The 13,230-nt window shown below is 42.6% G+C and overlaps 1 protein-coding gene across 7 annotated transcripts in view; it reads right to left on the reverse strand.

Annotated features, from left to right (window-relative positions):
* SPTLC3 (serine palmitoyltransferase long chain base subunit 3) overlaps nt 1-13,230 on the reverse strand; it is a 171,557-nt gene that overhangs the window by 43,857 nt on the left and 114,470 nt on the right. For all 7 annotated transcript variants that reach the window (XM_058433216.1, XM_058433217.1, XM_058433213.1 and 4 more), the window contains 2 exons: nt 9,795-10,014; nt 806-932 (listed from right to left, as the gene is read on the reverse strand). In XM_058433216.1, coding sequence (XP_058289199.1) covers nt 806-932; nt 9,795-10,014 — 347 coding nt within the window. The remainder of the gene's footprint in view (nt 1-805; nt 933-9,794; nt 10,015-13,230) is intronic.

The following is a 13,230-nucleotide window of genomic DNA, read 5'->3' on the forward strand; positions in this document are numbered from 1 at the left end:
AAATGTGCTCACCAGTTTGCCTGGCAGCAAGAACTGCCTCATTCAGCACTGTATCCCCTCTGGTGTGTGACATGCGGTAGACTCTCTACAAACCATCTCTGCAAGATGGAGAGAGAGTTCCAAGACGCTTTTATGAAACAATTTTTCAAAAAGAGGATTAATTTGGATTGAGCAAAGTAGCACAGTTCAGCTCTGGTCCCACTGGCAAAGAAATGGCTGGAAGGTTATTGTGTGTGTTTTGTCTATATATCCTCAAATGGCCAGTGGTGGCCTTCCACTGCCCAACCTCTGGCTATAAAAAATAAAAGGATTGAAAAATCGGATATTAAATTGGCTACTTTGGTCTTAGGGAAACACAAGTGACAGCCCCAGGCAAGCACAGGCAAACATGTGCATGTGCACGCACACACACACACGCGCACGCACACACACACACACGCACACACACGCACACGCGCACACGCGCACGCACACGCGCACGCACACACGCGCACACACGCACGCGCACACACGCACGCGCACACACACACGCACACACAGAATATTTGCTTCATTTCAACATAATTGATCACACAACATTATCTAAATTTGCTATTCACAATGAGGTAAATTAGAAAGTTTTCTTTGCTTTAACAAAGGGTTTTTGTGTGGTGTCCTAACGGCGGTTTTTGTGCGTTTATCACATGGCTTGATTTACAAATAGGGTTCTATAAGATAAAGGTGTGTATTTGAGAAGTGGGGAGATTAATGAGGCAGAAGGGAGACAGAGGGGTCCAGGAGCTGTGCTCTCTGCAGATCCTCTTACCTTGAGTGGTCCCATCCAGTCCCATGATAAGTTTTAGTGATCTGATGATTTGCTCTGCTATCGGTGGGCTCATGGATGAAGCATAAACAGCACTATGCGAGTGAACCCGTAAATAATCCACGAGGTCCTTAAATAAAGAGGGGAAACCCAAAAAGAAGGCAAATAAATTTCAACACTGGTGGTGGGAATTACATCTAGTCCCATCCCCATCCTCATAGCAAACGACATTTGATCTCACAGCTCAAAAGATGAATGGGCTCCAACTTTCAATGGTTTTCATCAAACTATTTATTTTTTCTATTTCCTTCATAGTCTCTTCCTCAAAAACCTAGAATCTACAGCAAAGCAGGATGCTGCAGGTTTGGAGTTGAACTTTAAGGCAAAACCAGATGTGTGAAGAAAAAATGATTCCTGAAGCATTTGTTGAGTACCTACTATGTGTGAGCACTGACTTTGTGTTCAGTGCCCAAAGAATACAGGATGTGGTCCTTACCCTTGAGAATATTACATATGATTGTGCCCATGAACAAGCATGGTAGAATAAGTCACAGTCCATGCAAACTAGGACATGCAACAGGGCTGCAAGACGCAGAGGAAAGGGAGAGGGTCATTCTAGCTAAAGTAGATAGAGAAGGTTCCAACGAGGAGATATGATTAAGCCTTGAAGAATAAAGATAATTAAGGAGGAAAAGAAAACTTGGAGGGAGGGTGGCAGAAGACAGAAGTTGAACAAAGGAACAGAAGCAAGAAAGCAGAAGGCATGTATAGTAGAGTGTTTACAAAAAATAGCTGTAATTCTCTCACTGTCTGTACCCATGCATCTTTGCAATCCAACTTTGCAGCTCCTTCCATCAAAAGGCGGATTAATCTGGGCTGGCCTTGTGATTTTCTTTGTTCAGTAGTATATGGCAGAGGTGATGGTGTGGTAGTTCTGGGTCTATGCCTCAAAATGCCTTGAGTGCTTTTGTCGTCTCAGAACTCTCTCCAGCTGCTATGTGAATAAGCCTGAGCTAGCTTGCTGGAGGATGACAACCATGTGGAATAGAGAAGGACCATTCCAGCTGAAGCTACCCCAGGCCAAGCAGTGCCCTGCTGACTCAACAATGGACTGTTGTACAGAAGCAAGGCCAGATGAGACCAAAAGAACTCCTTAGCTGAGCCCAGCCCACATTGTTGATGGATAGAATTGTAAGCTAAATAAATGGTGGTGTTTTTAGACACCAAATTTGGGGGTGGTTTGTTACACAGCAAAAACAAATGAAGGCAGCATGTTTGGAGGACAGCAAAGGACACTTTGAGTAGAGGCTTGTGGGAAATTAAACCAGAATATTAGGAGCGGATAAACTGTGGTTATGCCTTTGGCAGCAGAGAACTATTGCAATTTTGTGTATTTTGTGTAACACTCTTTGGAATGCTGAGCCGCGCCATGGTCTTCAGTGGTAGGGGCCATTTTTCACCTGTATGCCTGACTCCTGAGGCCAAATATAAGGTCCCAAGTAAGCTTGCTGAAAGCCCTAAGAAGCTCCAGTAATCTAATGCCGCAGTGGTGAGGGCCTCAGAGCTGGCATCTGCAGGTGCTCAGATGCAGAGACCCTCCATCAGCCCACCTACAGTGTCTCATGGCCTGGGACTCTCAAAGTGTCCTGCAGAAAAGCTAATGGGCTGATGACAGGCCTCTGCATTAGCAATGGGGTCTTTAAAGGATCAGGTGCCTTCTCTTTAGAATAATGACACAGCTCAGAATCCCACTTAGGCAAGTGTCTTCGCTATGTCTTCCTTCCTCATGAAGGTGATTTGGAAAGAGCTCTCGGGAATCGAGATCCTCTGCTTTGGGGGAGGTTCATGTCCTCCTCACCCTCCTTCATTAGTCACATTCATTCCCACTTCCGAGCCTGGGCCTGGTCCCTGCCCATCACTTTTCCATCCCTCTTAGGTATGTGTGGGCATTGTTGCTCACAAGCATTTTCAACATTCACAGTTTCTCTTCCTCAGCACAGTGTGTGGCCTGCCTTACAGTGGTCGGTGAAGGTTAAATTAATGATGTGATGACTCTACCTGGTCCATGAGGGGAACCAGGGGATCTGTTCTGTTCTTCCTGCTGTCTTCAATATGTCTTTCATTCTGAATCCCCCTTTTCACCCATCCTTCTTCTATGACTTCCTTTTTCCATCTTCTCCTTCACTTCAAACTATTCCTTTTGTTTTTTTGTTTCTTCCTTTCCTTCTAGCTTCCTTCCTTCCCCTTCCCTTCTACTCTAGTTCTCTCTCTCTCTCTTTCACTCTCTTTTCATTTCAAATTCTTTATTTAAATCTGTTTCTTCTCTGTATTTCAAAGTATTTCCTTCCTTCCTTCCTTCCTCCCTCTCTCCCTCCTTTTCTCTTTTCTTCTCCCCCTCCCCCTTCCATCTTTCCTTCCAGCAAGTATATACCAATAACTTTCTCTGTCCTAGATGTGTATGGGAGTCCAGGAAGGGAGGGAGGTTAGAAAGGGACCATAAGGCTAGTCCCTGGCATCCATTATCCATTTATATAAATGAAATTAAGTTTCTGCTGATTCTTTTATTTGGTGAGCTTCATGAAAAAAGCTGGGTGGGTTTTCCCCATATCTGAAGAGTATGTACATGATGCTGGCCTGACTGAATTCATCAGCCACAGGGGTATCTGGAAAGTTCACTTTGGAGTATCTGAGACACCTCAAAGAGACAGCAGCAGTCATTTGCAGAGTAGCCACAGCCAGGCTCCTTCACAGTGCCATGTTCCGTGCTCCTGGGGGGCAGCAGCAGGGATTGCCTTTCTCTATTGAGAGTGAATATCTCCCTACAGGATGCAGGGGAAGCCAACGAGGAGAGGGTGGGTGGGTCCTGGGAATTGGATGATGGAGGCTTATGTGGACCTGTGTCAGGAACAAGGTGTTTCAAGGGTGTGATCTGGCTATGAGGGATGGGGGGATTTGGATAGATGCAGAGGAGCAAAAAGGCATGGGCCTGTCCTAAAATTAGGAATAAGGATGGCATCTTATGGGTATAGAATGGAGGTGTCAATTGGGAAGAGAGGGAGAAGTCAGTGCTTCTGAGACAAGGGGATGAGGAGCTGTCCCCTTGGAGGGAATATAACCCAGGAGTTACAGTGCAGCCTCTGGTGCCCAATAGCTTGGATTCAAATCCTGGCTTTGCCACTTACTGCTGTGTGACCATGGGCCAGTTACTAAATCTCTCTGTGCCTTAGTTGGCTTCTCTGAAAAATGAGACCATAGTAATACCTACCTCGGAGTTTATGAGGATGAAATGGGTGAATACATATATGAGATGCTTAGAAAAGCATCTGATACACAGTGAAACAGTGAATACCTGATGCAGTTGGTGACTTTTTTTTTTTTTTTTTTTTAGACAGAGTCTTGCTCTGTTGGCCAGGCTGGAGTGCAGTGGCATGACCTTGGCTCACTGCAACCTTTGTCTCCTGGGCTCCAGCAATTCTCCTGCTTCAGCCTCCCGAGTAGCTGGGAATACAGGCGTGTGCCACCACTCCCGGCTAATTTTTGTATTTTTAGTAGAGATGGGGTTTCACCATATTGGCCAGGCTGGTCTCGAACTCTTGACCTCTGATAATCCGCCGGCCTTGGCCTCCCAAAGTGCTGTGATTACAGGCATGAGCCACCACGCCTGGCCGATTATTGTTAATCAATGGCCAATTGAAAGATTCTTAGAACTGGGAGCATGGCGGGGGAGGAGGGGACCAAAATATAAAAGCTTCTTGGAGGGTCTCTGTTTCAACTCTCTCATTTTGCACAAGGTTACATTCTAAGGTTGTGTGACTACACATTGGTAGACCCATACATCAAACCAAGGATTTTCAGCCTAGCTCTTCCTCCATCCTTATGGGGAGGGGTGGCAGTAGGAGTAAAAAGAAAGGAAAAGAGACATTTTCAATAAGGGAGTAGCCAGGCTTGATGACAGGATGAATGACCCTGAAGAGATAATAAGGCTAGAAGCTAACAGCATAGCTGATATTCCCTGGTGGCCTGAGGTTCCATTTTAAGAATTTGTATGCATTAATACATTTAAACTTCACAATAACTCTTTAAGGTAGGTACTGTTTTAATTCCCATTTTATAGACAGAACAACTGAATCACAGAGAAGTTTACACAATTATTCCCAAAAGGTGGTAGAACAAGGATTTGGACCTAAAGAAGCTGGCTGTAGAGCCCCACCCTTAGGCCACACTCGACTTCTCCAGACTTCTCCCCAGAAGAGTAAGCTTGGTGTGGTGTGAGGGGATCCAGGAGAGCACAGACCCCAATTCCACTCTCCTTACCCTGCGGGGCTTTCCCTAACCCAGAGACTGTTCCTCTTTTTGGAGCGGGTGGGGAGAGTTCCTGATCTACTCATCTATATGATACTAAATTGCAGATTGAGTCACACTGGTCTCCCAGTGTTTCATGTCTATCTCTCCTGTTTCTCCAAAAGGGACTGAAACTTCCTTGAGAGCAGGGATGGAGTTTTACACTTCTTTTAAAATCCATAGTGGTGGATACCTAGTAGTGGCCTGCTAAATATTGACCGTCTAATGGAAAACAGAGGGGTTTTAGAGATGGAGGAAAGATGGCCAGGGGCCTCGATGCATATAGGGTATTACTCAACTGTATTCTTAGGGACAAGTGTAGCAATTTTCTCTTAGCTTGGGGGTCGTCACTGACAAAGATCAGACAAGCAAACAAAACAAAACTTCCTTTGATCTTGAAAAGGGCTCTTCCCAATGTCCCCAACCCCAATTCACAGATTGAGACATTTTTTTAAGTCAAGGTCATGAGCCTTCTTAGTTTGAATAAATACCTCGTCGGTGCAGCATTGGTTCCTTTTAATGTTAAGACTATCTTGCCCAAAATTTTATATTTTCTGGACTGAGTTCACTTCCTCTCAGGGTCTGAGTTTCTGGATGGAAGTTTATTTGCTTGTGTGGTTCAAAAAATGGGGCTCTTTGAGTAACTTCTGGAGAGCGTCAGGCAGAGCCTTGATTCCTGGCTACTAATTCCCCCTCTTGTTCCCCCATTGGATGCTATAAGCCATGAGTTAAGAGGTGGCTTTGGTCTTTTGCAAGGCGAGTCTGGGTTGTGTCTTCTTCAGGGTGGATTAGAGGTCTCCTCATATCGAGGTTTCCACGCCCATTTGGAAGTTCAAAACCCTGATTGTTTTCTCTACACATAGGCCTGAAGTTCAAGGGCAAGGGTGGCTTTTTGGGAGGAAATCAGACAGGAGACTCTTAGAATAAACATCTTAGAGCTCACTCCCTGACCCCTGCTTACTTCAAAGGGATGTTAAACACAGCCAGGGCCTAGCGTGCAGGGCGGAGCTCACTTTTTAGAGTGACCCAGCTTTGGCTGGCATGCAGGCTTCTGGGGCTAATGCTCACCCCAAATTTGTCTGCCCTGTCCCAGTTCCCTTCTCCAGAATTCCAGCCCTGCAACCTATCAGTTACAAGGGCTACCATCGCTTCATTCATTTGCAAGTCTCTGGTCAGCCTGTGGAGGCTGTGGGAGCCGGTGTTCAGCACCAGGCATGCAAGTGGACTCAAGATCCTTGCCTGGGGAAGAGTTTGGGGTCTTCAGCATTGACCACATTTCCCAGCAACAGGATCAATACAAATGTAAAAGAATAAAAATAAGAAACCTAGTCCCATCAGCTTAGGCTTTCCTTCAAAGAAGCCATTCATGGCACGGAGCTCTGACAGGTGGAGAGAAGTAGTGATCTGGAATTTCAACAGGAAGGTCTTGAAAGGACAGACTCCTCCAAGTTAAGCTGTTCACTGTGCATCTATAGTGGCTCCAAACTTAAAGTGAGCAAAACAGCAAAACTCTGCTGGCTCTGGACAGACTGTTAGCAGTTTCCTCGAGGTGGAAAGTGGGGATCACAGCCTGGCGGCAACCTCTCATTAGCAGAGGGGAATTTGTAGGACACTTTGTGAGGAAAAGGCTCTGAGATCAAAACAAAACCTCTCTTTTCTCTGGTAGTATCGTCATACTAAACCATTTTTTTCTCCTTGTTTCCAAATACGTTTCATTGTATGTCTCATCTGGTTGCTAATATATAAAGCTCTGACCTTGACCCGTTCCATAAAGATTTCCAGAGCCTCCTAGACACTGTTATTGGGAATGCAGCCCCTCTACACCAATATTAACGTCATTTAAAAAGAGAGTTAAGAGCCAGATGTTTTTATCTTTTTTTCTAGATTTTTGGAGCTAACTGATTATTTTCAAATTTCAGGGTTTACTGAGAACCCTATGACAACAGTGAAATTGAAATTATATACAGTTTCAGAAAAACAGCAAGTCTCAATGTGTGTACTTTAACTTTTTTAATGTTCAATTTTGTTGCTTTTGTATACATTGGTTTAGAATCCTAGCTCTTTTGCAATAATCCCCTAATTTGAGATATATGGCAAAGTATCTGGGAGATTATTCATCTGTCTATCAATTATCTATCTATCTACCTATCTGTCTTACAGTACAGTTATCAGAGTTTGAAAACTACTCTAATTATTTAAACATACTAGTAGAATTAGTTTTTTCAAACAAAAATCTTTGGTATTTGCCCAATCCTAATTTAAAGCATAATTTAAACAGACTCAAAGTAAAAATTCTTCACAAAATTACCTAAAGTTCATAGGAATAAAATATATGATTTGACTTGAAATTATACATAATGAAAAATTAACATCATTAAAAAGAATTAAAGGTACAAAGGAACAGATACATAAGTTCCACTAAATCATGGGCTCATTAAGCCGAAAGGAAGCCAGTTTACCCACGTTTATCACAGTCTGACCAAAATCATTCCACACAGGTGTGTATCTGACTGATTTTTAAGTCATCAGGGATACATGCATTTTCTCAAGTGCCCTCCTGCTCACCGCCCAGGTCTTGGAAACGGCCCCTATGTTTTCAAGGTTTTGCATCTCGCTGTTTTAGGGTAGTAGATCTCAGCGTAGGCTAACGAATCTCTGCCAGACACGCTCTAATTCTTGCTGCCATCTAGTGGTAAATTTAGACACTGCAGTGTAACATGAAGGGAAGAGAAGACAGAAAGGTGGGGAGGAAAAAGGAGGGGGTGGGGAGGAAAAAGGAGGGAGAGGAGAGGGAATGAACAATGCGACCCTCTGGATCCAAATATGCATAAAATGAGCATTTTAAAAGATAAGAAAATGAACAGATGTACATACTTTTTCTGCATCCAGATTAATGTAAATAATGGTAATTTTCACAATTGCTCAGTATCTACGCCAAATGAATAGAAATTGTGTGGGCAAGAACGCCTACATCTTAAAAATACTCTAGCTGACATCAGAATGGAGAGCATGAGAGAGAATCGTGGTGAACTGGTCTTTACTTCTGCTAGTCGCGAGCCTTTGTTTAAAGTGGGTATCAAATGAAGCTATTCTAGGGAGAAGAATGTGACATCCACCAAATTTGACAACATTTCGAGAATTGGCTTGCTTCGGTTTATTCAGGTGCCTTTGGTTCAGGAAGTAGAGTTATGCTTCGTTAAAAATTTTGTAGTTCAGAACTGCTGCTAAAGTAATCACAAAACCACAAGCTCACAGAGCAACGTAGCCAGGATCAGGGAGCTCCTAAATTTGAGACCCTCTGATCCTACTGCTTCGACAGTCTGGGAAGGGAGCATTTAACCTTTCACCAGATTTAGCTGAATTTTGTAAGCTCCTGGGCATTCCCGATGGTTTTAGCATTACCTAGCTAATTCCCACAGGCCAGTGAAGAGGGGATGAAAAACAATGCTTTGAGCCCGAAAGAAAGCAGTGCTTATTGAAGGGTAAAGGCCACTTAAAACTCTGAACATTTTAAGCATCTGTGCATTTCATGGCAGAGCCAGTGGCCAGAATTAAATCTGTTGTTTTAAAACATGAGCTTTCAATGAGAGGACTGTTTTCTGCTGCACTTCTTGGTTTGTCTAACTGGTTTACCAGAAGTCTGAACTCTTGCTCCTGTTCATCACAATAGGTAAGAAAGTGGGGATTTTTGTTGATACCACTTGCTTGCACTGGTTTTGGGTCTGGTGTGGCATCCTAGGCTGAGCCAACGTCACTGTCACACTGGCTGTTTGGGACAGGTGTAGGTTTGTCTGAGACAGGTGTCAGAAGTTGGACAAGGCTGTCCTCTCATTGGTCAGATAACTGGCTCCTTTATCTCTTAAACCCAGGTTTGAATATTGGAGTGTCTTTGTCCCTTTCCTTTCCCTCCTTTTAAATTTCTCTCAAATATTTATTGTTTTCTTTTCACAAACCTCTTGGTGATATTGGCACTAGAATGACAGGGCCAAGACTCACTTAACAGTCTAATCCCAGCAGATCAGAATTTTTAAGTCATATTGATAAGATACTGGAGAATGGCAGGATTTGACCTATGGTTTATGCAACATTATGGAAAGAAATTTTTTTTGCAGAGAAAATTTCTTAAAAGTACATTCCTGCCACAAAACCTACAACTTGTAGCATAGGGTCAGGCTCCCTAATAACTAACATTGCCTACTGTTGCTATTACCTTCTTTGCGTTTTTTAATGCTTATAGTTTTCAGAACATCTCTTATCACTTCTGGCTTGGTATACATTATTCTCTCTGTGTGTTAAATATGGCCCTCCATTATTTGTCTACCAGATGGACATTCATTCTAAACCATGTCCTGGATGCTACTTAACAGAGTTAATTATTCCTCTCCCTGGTACTTTGCATCTTATGTACACGGCCAGTGTTGCCATTTCATTATAGTGTGATTACTCACCACATGCTTCTCTTCACTATTCGAGGGAGAGCTCCTCGACATTCTGGGCCTTATCTGGCTGTGAACCCACTGTAGCCAGGCTGGAGTGATCAGCTGAGGTGTGGCGAACTGAGTTGAAGCTTTCATGAAATTCAGAGAAGCCCTATACACGGCATCCCCAGGGCGCTCAGGTTTTAAACAGACACAAGCAGTCCCTCTCTTACCTTCCTTCCAGCTATGTAACCTCCTGAAGCTCCAAAGCTTTTGGTGAATGTGCCCATGAGCACATCAACTTCATGAGGGTCTAGTCCAAAGAACTCCGTGACACCCCGGCCGGTTGGGCCCACGGCCCCAATACTGTGAGCTTCATCTACGTAGAGGTAAGCCTTGTATTTCTTCTTTAGAGCTATGATCTGGGGCAGATGCACGATGGAACCTTCCATGCTAGGGCAGAAGGAGAAATGCTCATAACTAACAAATACCCTCCTGGGAAGCGCTGTCAGTTTCCCCATCATACAGCATAGACAGTCTTCCCCAACACATGCCATTCCTTTGTTCTGAAGGCATGTTTTATTTGGCTGAGACAACCCTCTCAATCTTATAAGGCCACTTGGGCATTTCTATGCTACTTGGATAAAATCATTTACATTCAATGGATTTAAGTGCTTTTGGTTTCAGCTAATTCCCAAGCAAACAATCAGCTCACTGCGTTATTGATCCAATTTATTCGTAAAGCCGACTGGTGTAACTAGACTGACCATTCTGGATTCTAGATATTCTGCTAGAATTGATTAAATTACCCTATAGTCATTCCCTTTATCAGCCTGGCATTGCCTTTTTGGCCAGGTCCGTTTGACTTAAATTTGGTACTTGAATTGCCATAGGTTAAAAGAGGGAATTAAAAAGACACAGAACTTTATTTAAGACATCATAATGTTAATTAAAGTACAATAGGAAGTCTTTCAGACCTCTTGTTCAATACCCACTTCAAGTCAAAGACTGAGGTGTCTCCTCTTTCTGTTCCGTTAGGGCAGAGGAACAGAAAGTTCAGTGAACATCAGAATCCTCTGAAGCATTTGTTAAAACACAGATTGCTAGACTCCTGCCCCAGAGTTTCTGACTCAGTCGGTATTGGGTGGGCTGAGAATGTGCATTTTTGCCAGCTCCCAGGAGATGCTGCAATGGTTGGGGACCACACATAGAGGGCCACTGCTGTAGATGAACTCTTTTGTTTTAGCCCTAAGTGTTTTATTTTTCACGACATTTTAAGTTGCAAAAGCACTTCAAGTCCTGTGATCTGGGGCAGATACACGATAGAAACTTCCACTCTAGGGCACAGACAGAAATGCTCTAAATTAACAAAGATCCTCCTGGGAAGCTTTGCTACGTCCTCCGGCACAAAGGGAAAAAAATGTAGTCTATGAATAAATAAAATTAAAATTTCCATTTACATGGCACCTCTGGGACTCAATGGATTAAAAAAATCTGACAGTAATCAGTTCTCAGAACACTTTGCAAGCTGTGTCTGTGCTGCACACAGTTTTGACTGCATTGACAGGCAAGTTGTGCAAAAACACACAGACGCACTCACCGCACAAAGGAACTTGTCAAACAATTCAAACAACCGTTTAGGTTAGTTCAAGAGCTAATTCATTGAATCAAACAGAGTTGAACTTCTCCTTTTTCCCCTAATTATTTATTAGATTAAATTTAATGTATTAAAAAATAAGCTTAAGTGTTAGGTCGATTCAGTCAAAACAGTCCAGCTGGCTGTGTGCACAGTTACCCAGACCGACGGGTGTTGGTTTGGAGAGAGTATCATGATCGTTGGGTGCAGCGTTTGTGTGTTCCACAAGGTGGTTTTTGATGGCCGAGTTCAGATTTTCATGAAATAAAGGCCAAATAGAGTTGTCTTTTCTTATGTGAGTTTGTGAGTTAATTCCAACATGTTCTTAAATTAATTGCTTGTTAAAATTGTTTCCATTGAGGGGAAGACAGTCTGGCCATTCGGCTGCCTAAGCTTACTAACTGTGAACCTGGGCAATGTGCATGATGTTCTGTGCTTCAGTTTCCTCATATGCAATACAAACAGGACGATGGGCCCCTCTTCACAGGGTCTTTATAACAATCACTTGAAATCATGCTTGTAAACTACCTGATCCATGATGGGCATTTAGTGAATCGTTATGGTCCTTAGGAGGAGGAGCTTAGGAGGAAATGGTTGCAATGAGTCCTAACTTGGGAAACTGGGAGCCCTTGACAATGTTCTGTGTTGAATCTTATAGGAGCGAGGCATGTGGGTGTCATGCTGGATGTCATACATAATAAATGGCTGCAGGTCCTCAGAAATCTAGAGTTTTCTTCTCTTTAAAATGTTATAAGTTGGTAACACAAATATGCCAAAAAACCTGACGAGCCACAAATAGCCATTTTTTTGTTCTGGAACTGAATTTGACAGAAGCCAAAGTTAATGGTCCACAGTGTTTGTAGACACTGCGGGCAGCTAATTAACCATCCTTCCATGGAGCTGGTCTAGCTGATGTGAGGAGCCTGCCCACCTGGTTTATATTTCTTCCTCTAAGATTAATGACTCTACAATACTGCTGACTTCTGGAGTTAATGCAGGGCACACACAGAGTCCTAGGGAGAACTCAGCTTTTATAGAGTTATATTCACCCACGCTAAGTTTTCATTTTCACGATGTGATCAAATTTGAATTGAGCCTTTTCCTATAGTGGGATATTGAGTCTAGAGCATGCGTAAAAAGGCTATCTATGTTATTCCCATGAATTGCTGTCAAAAAACAGTGCCAAAAATGATACAGAAAACAAGAACAGCATTTTATTCTTTCTTCCTGAATGGAAGGTTGTGTTTTTCTTTTGACTTCAATAGAAGAAAAACAACTAAAACACAACTGTAGGTAAAGATAATTCCACGAGTTAATTTGAAGCTCTGTGCAGGGACTTGAATTATTCTTAACCAGCAAGCCAGTGAATAATTCCTTTATATCTTTTCTATTACATAATGTATTAGCTAAGTGACAAGCCTCCTTTTTGAAATCTCCCTCTCACCACTTTTCCCTCCACATATAAACCATATTAGCCACTGGCAGTTGGAGAATTAAACCACTGGCTAGCTAACTCACATGGTGGAAAAATCTCCTTGGTGGGCCCAAAGTATAACTCAAAACAAGAAAGCAAGGTGGAAGGAGAGAAAAAGAAAGTTAAGATCAATTAAAAATAAAGTAACGAATGTTTTCTTATTCTTTTCTTTATTTGTTTAAACCTTAGCGATACAGGTGAGAGTTTTCCACTGAAGTTCTCAATCCTTAAATTTACATTATTTTGAGCATAGGAGAATAGCTTACATTCTTAAAGTAAATGGTATTCTGAGGCTACAGCATATGTGCATATGTTTATATATGTATTTGTTTTAGAAGAGCTGACTATTATTCCTTGATTAATTTTATTTTGAAAGTTAGTGCTCCAGCTATGCTAGTTTATGTCCCAGGTTATTCGGGACACCACACCTCAAGGATATTTTTGAATAATTTTGAGATTCTCAACCACTATGAGTTGATAAGGGATCTAGACTTCTCAGAGACATGAAATTAGAAAATGTGATTTTAAAACGATACTTAATGAAAACATACAGATCGGA

The sequence above is a fragment of the Hylobates moloch genome, unplaced genomic scaffold, assembly GCF_009828535.3.
Source record: "Hylobates moloch isolate HMO894 unplaced genomic scaffold, HMol_V3 SCAFFOLD_21, whole genome shotgun sequence".
Classification (NCBI taxonomy): domain Eukaryota; kingdom Metazoa; phylum Chordata; class Mammalia; order Primates; family Hylobatidae; genus Hylobates; species Hylobates moloch.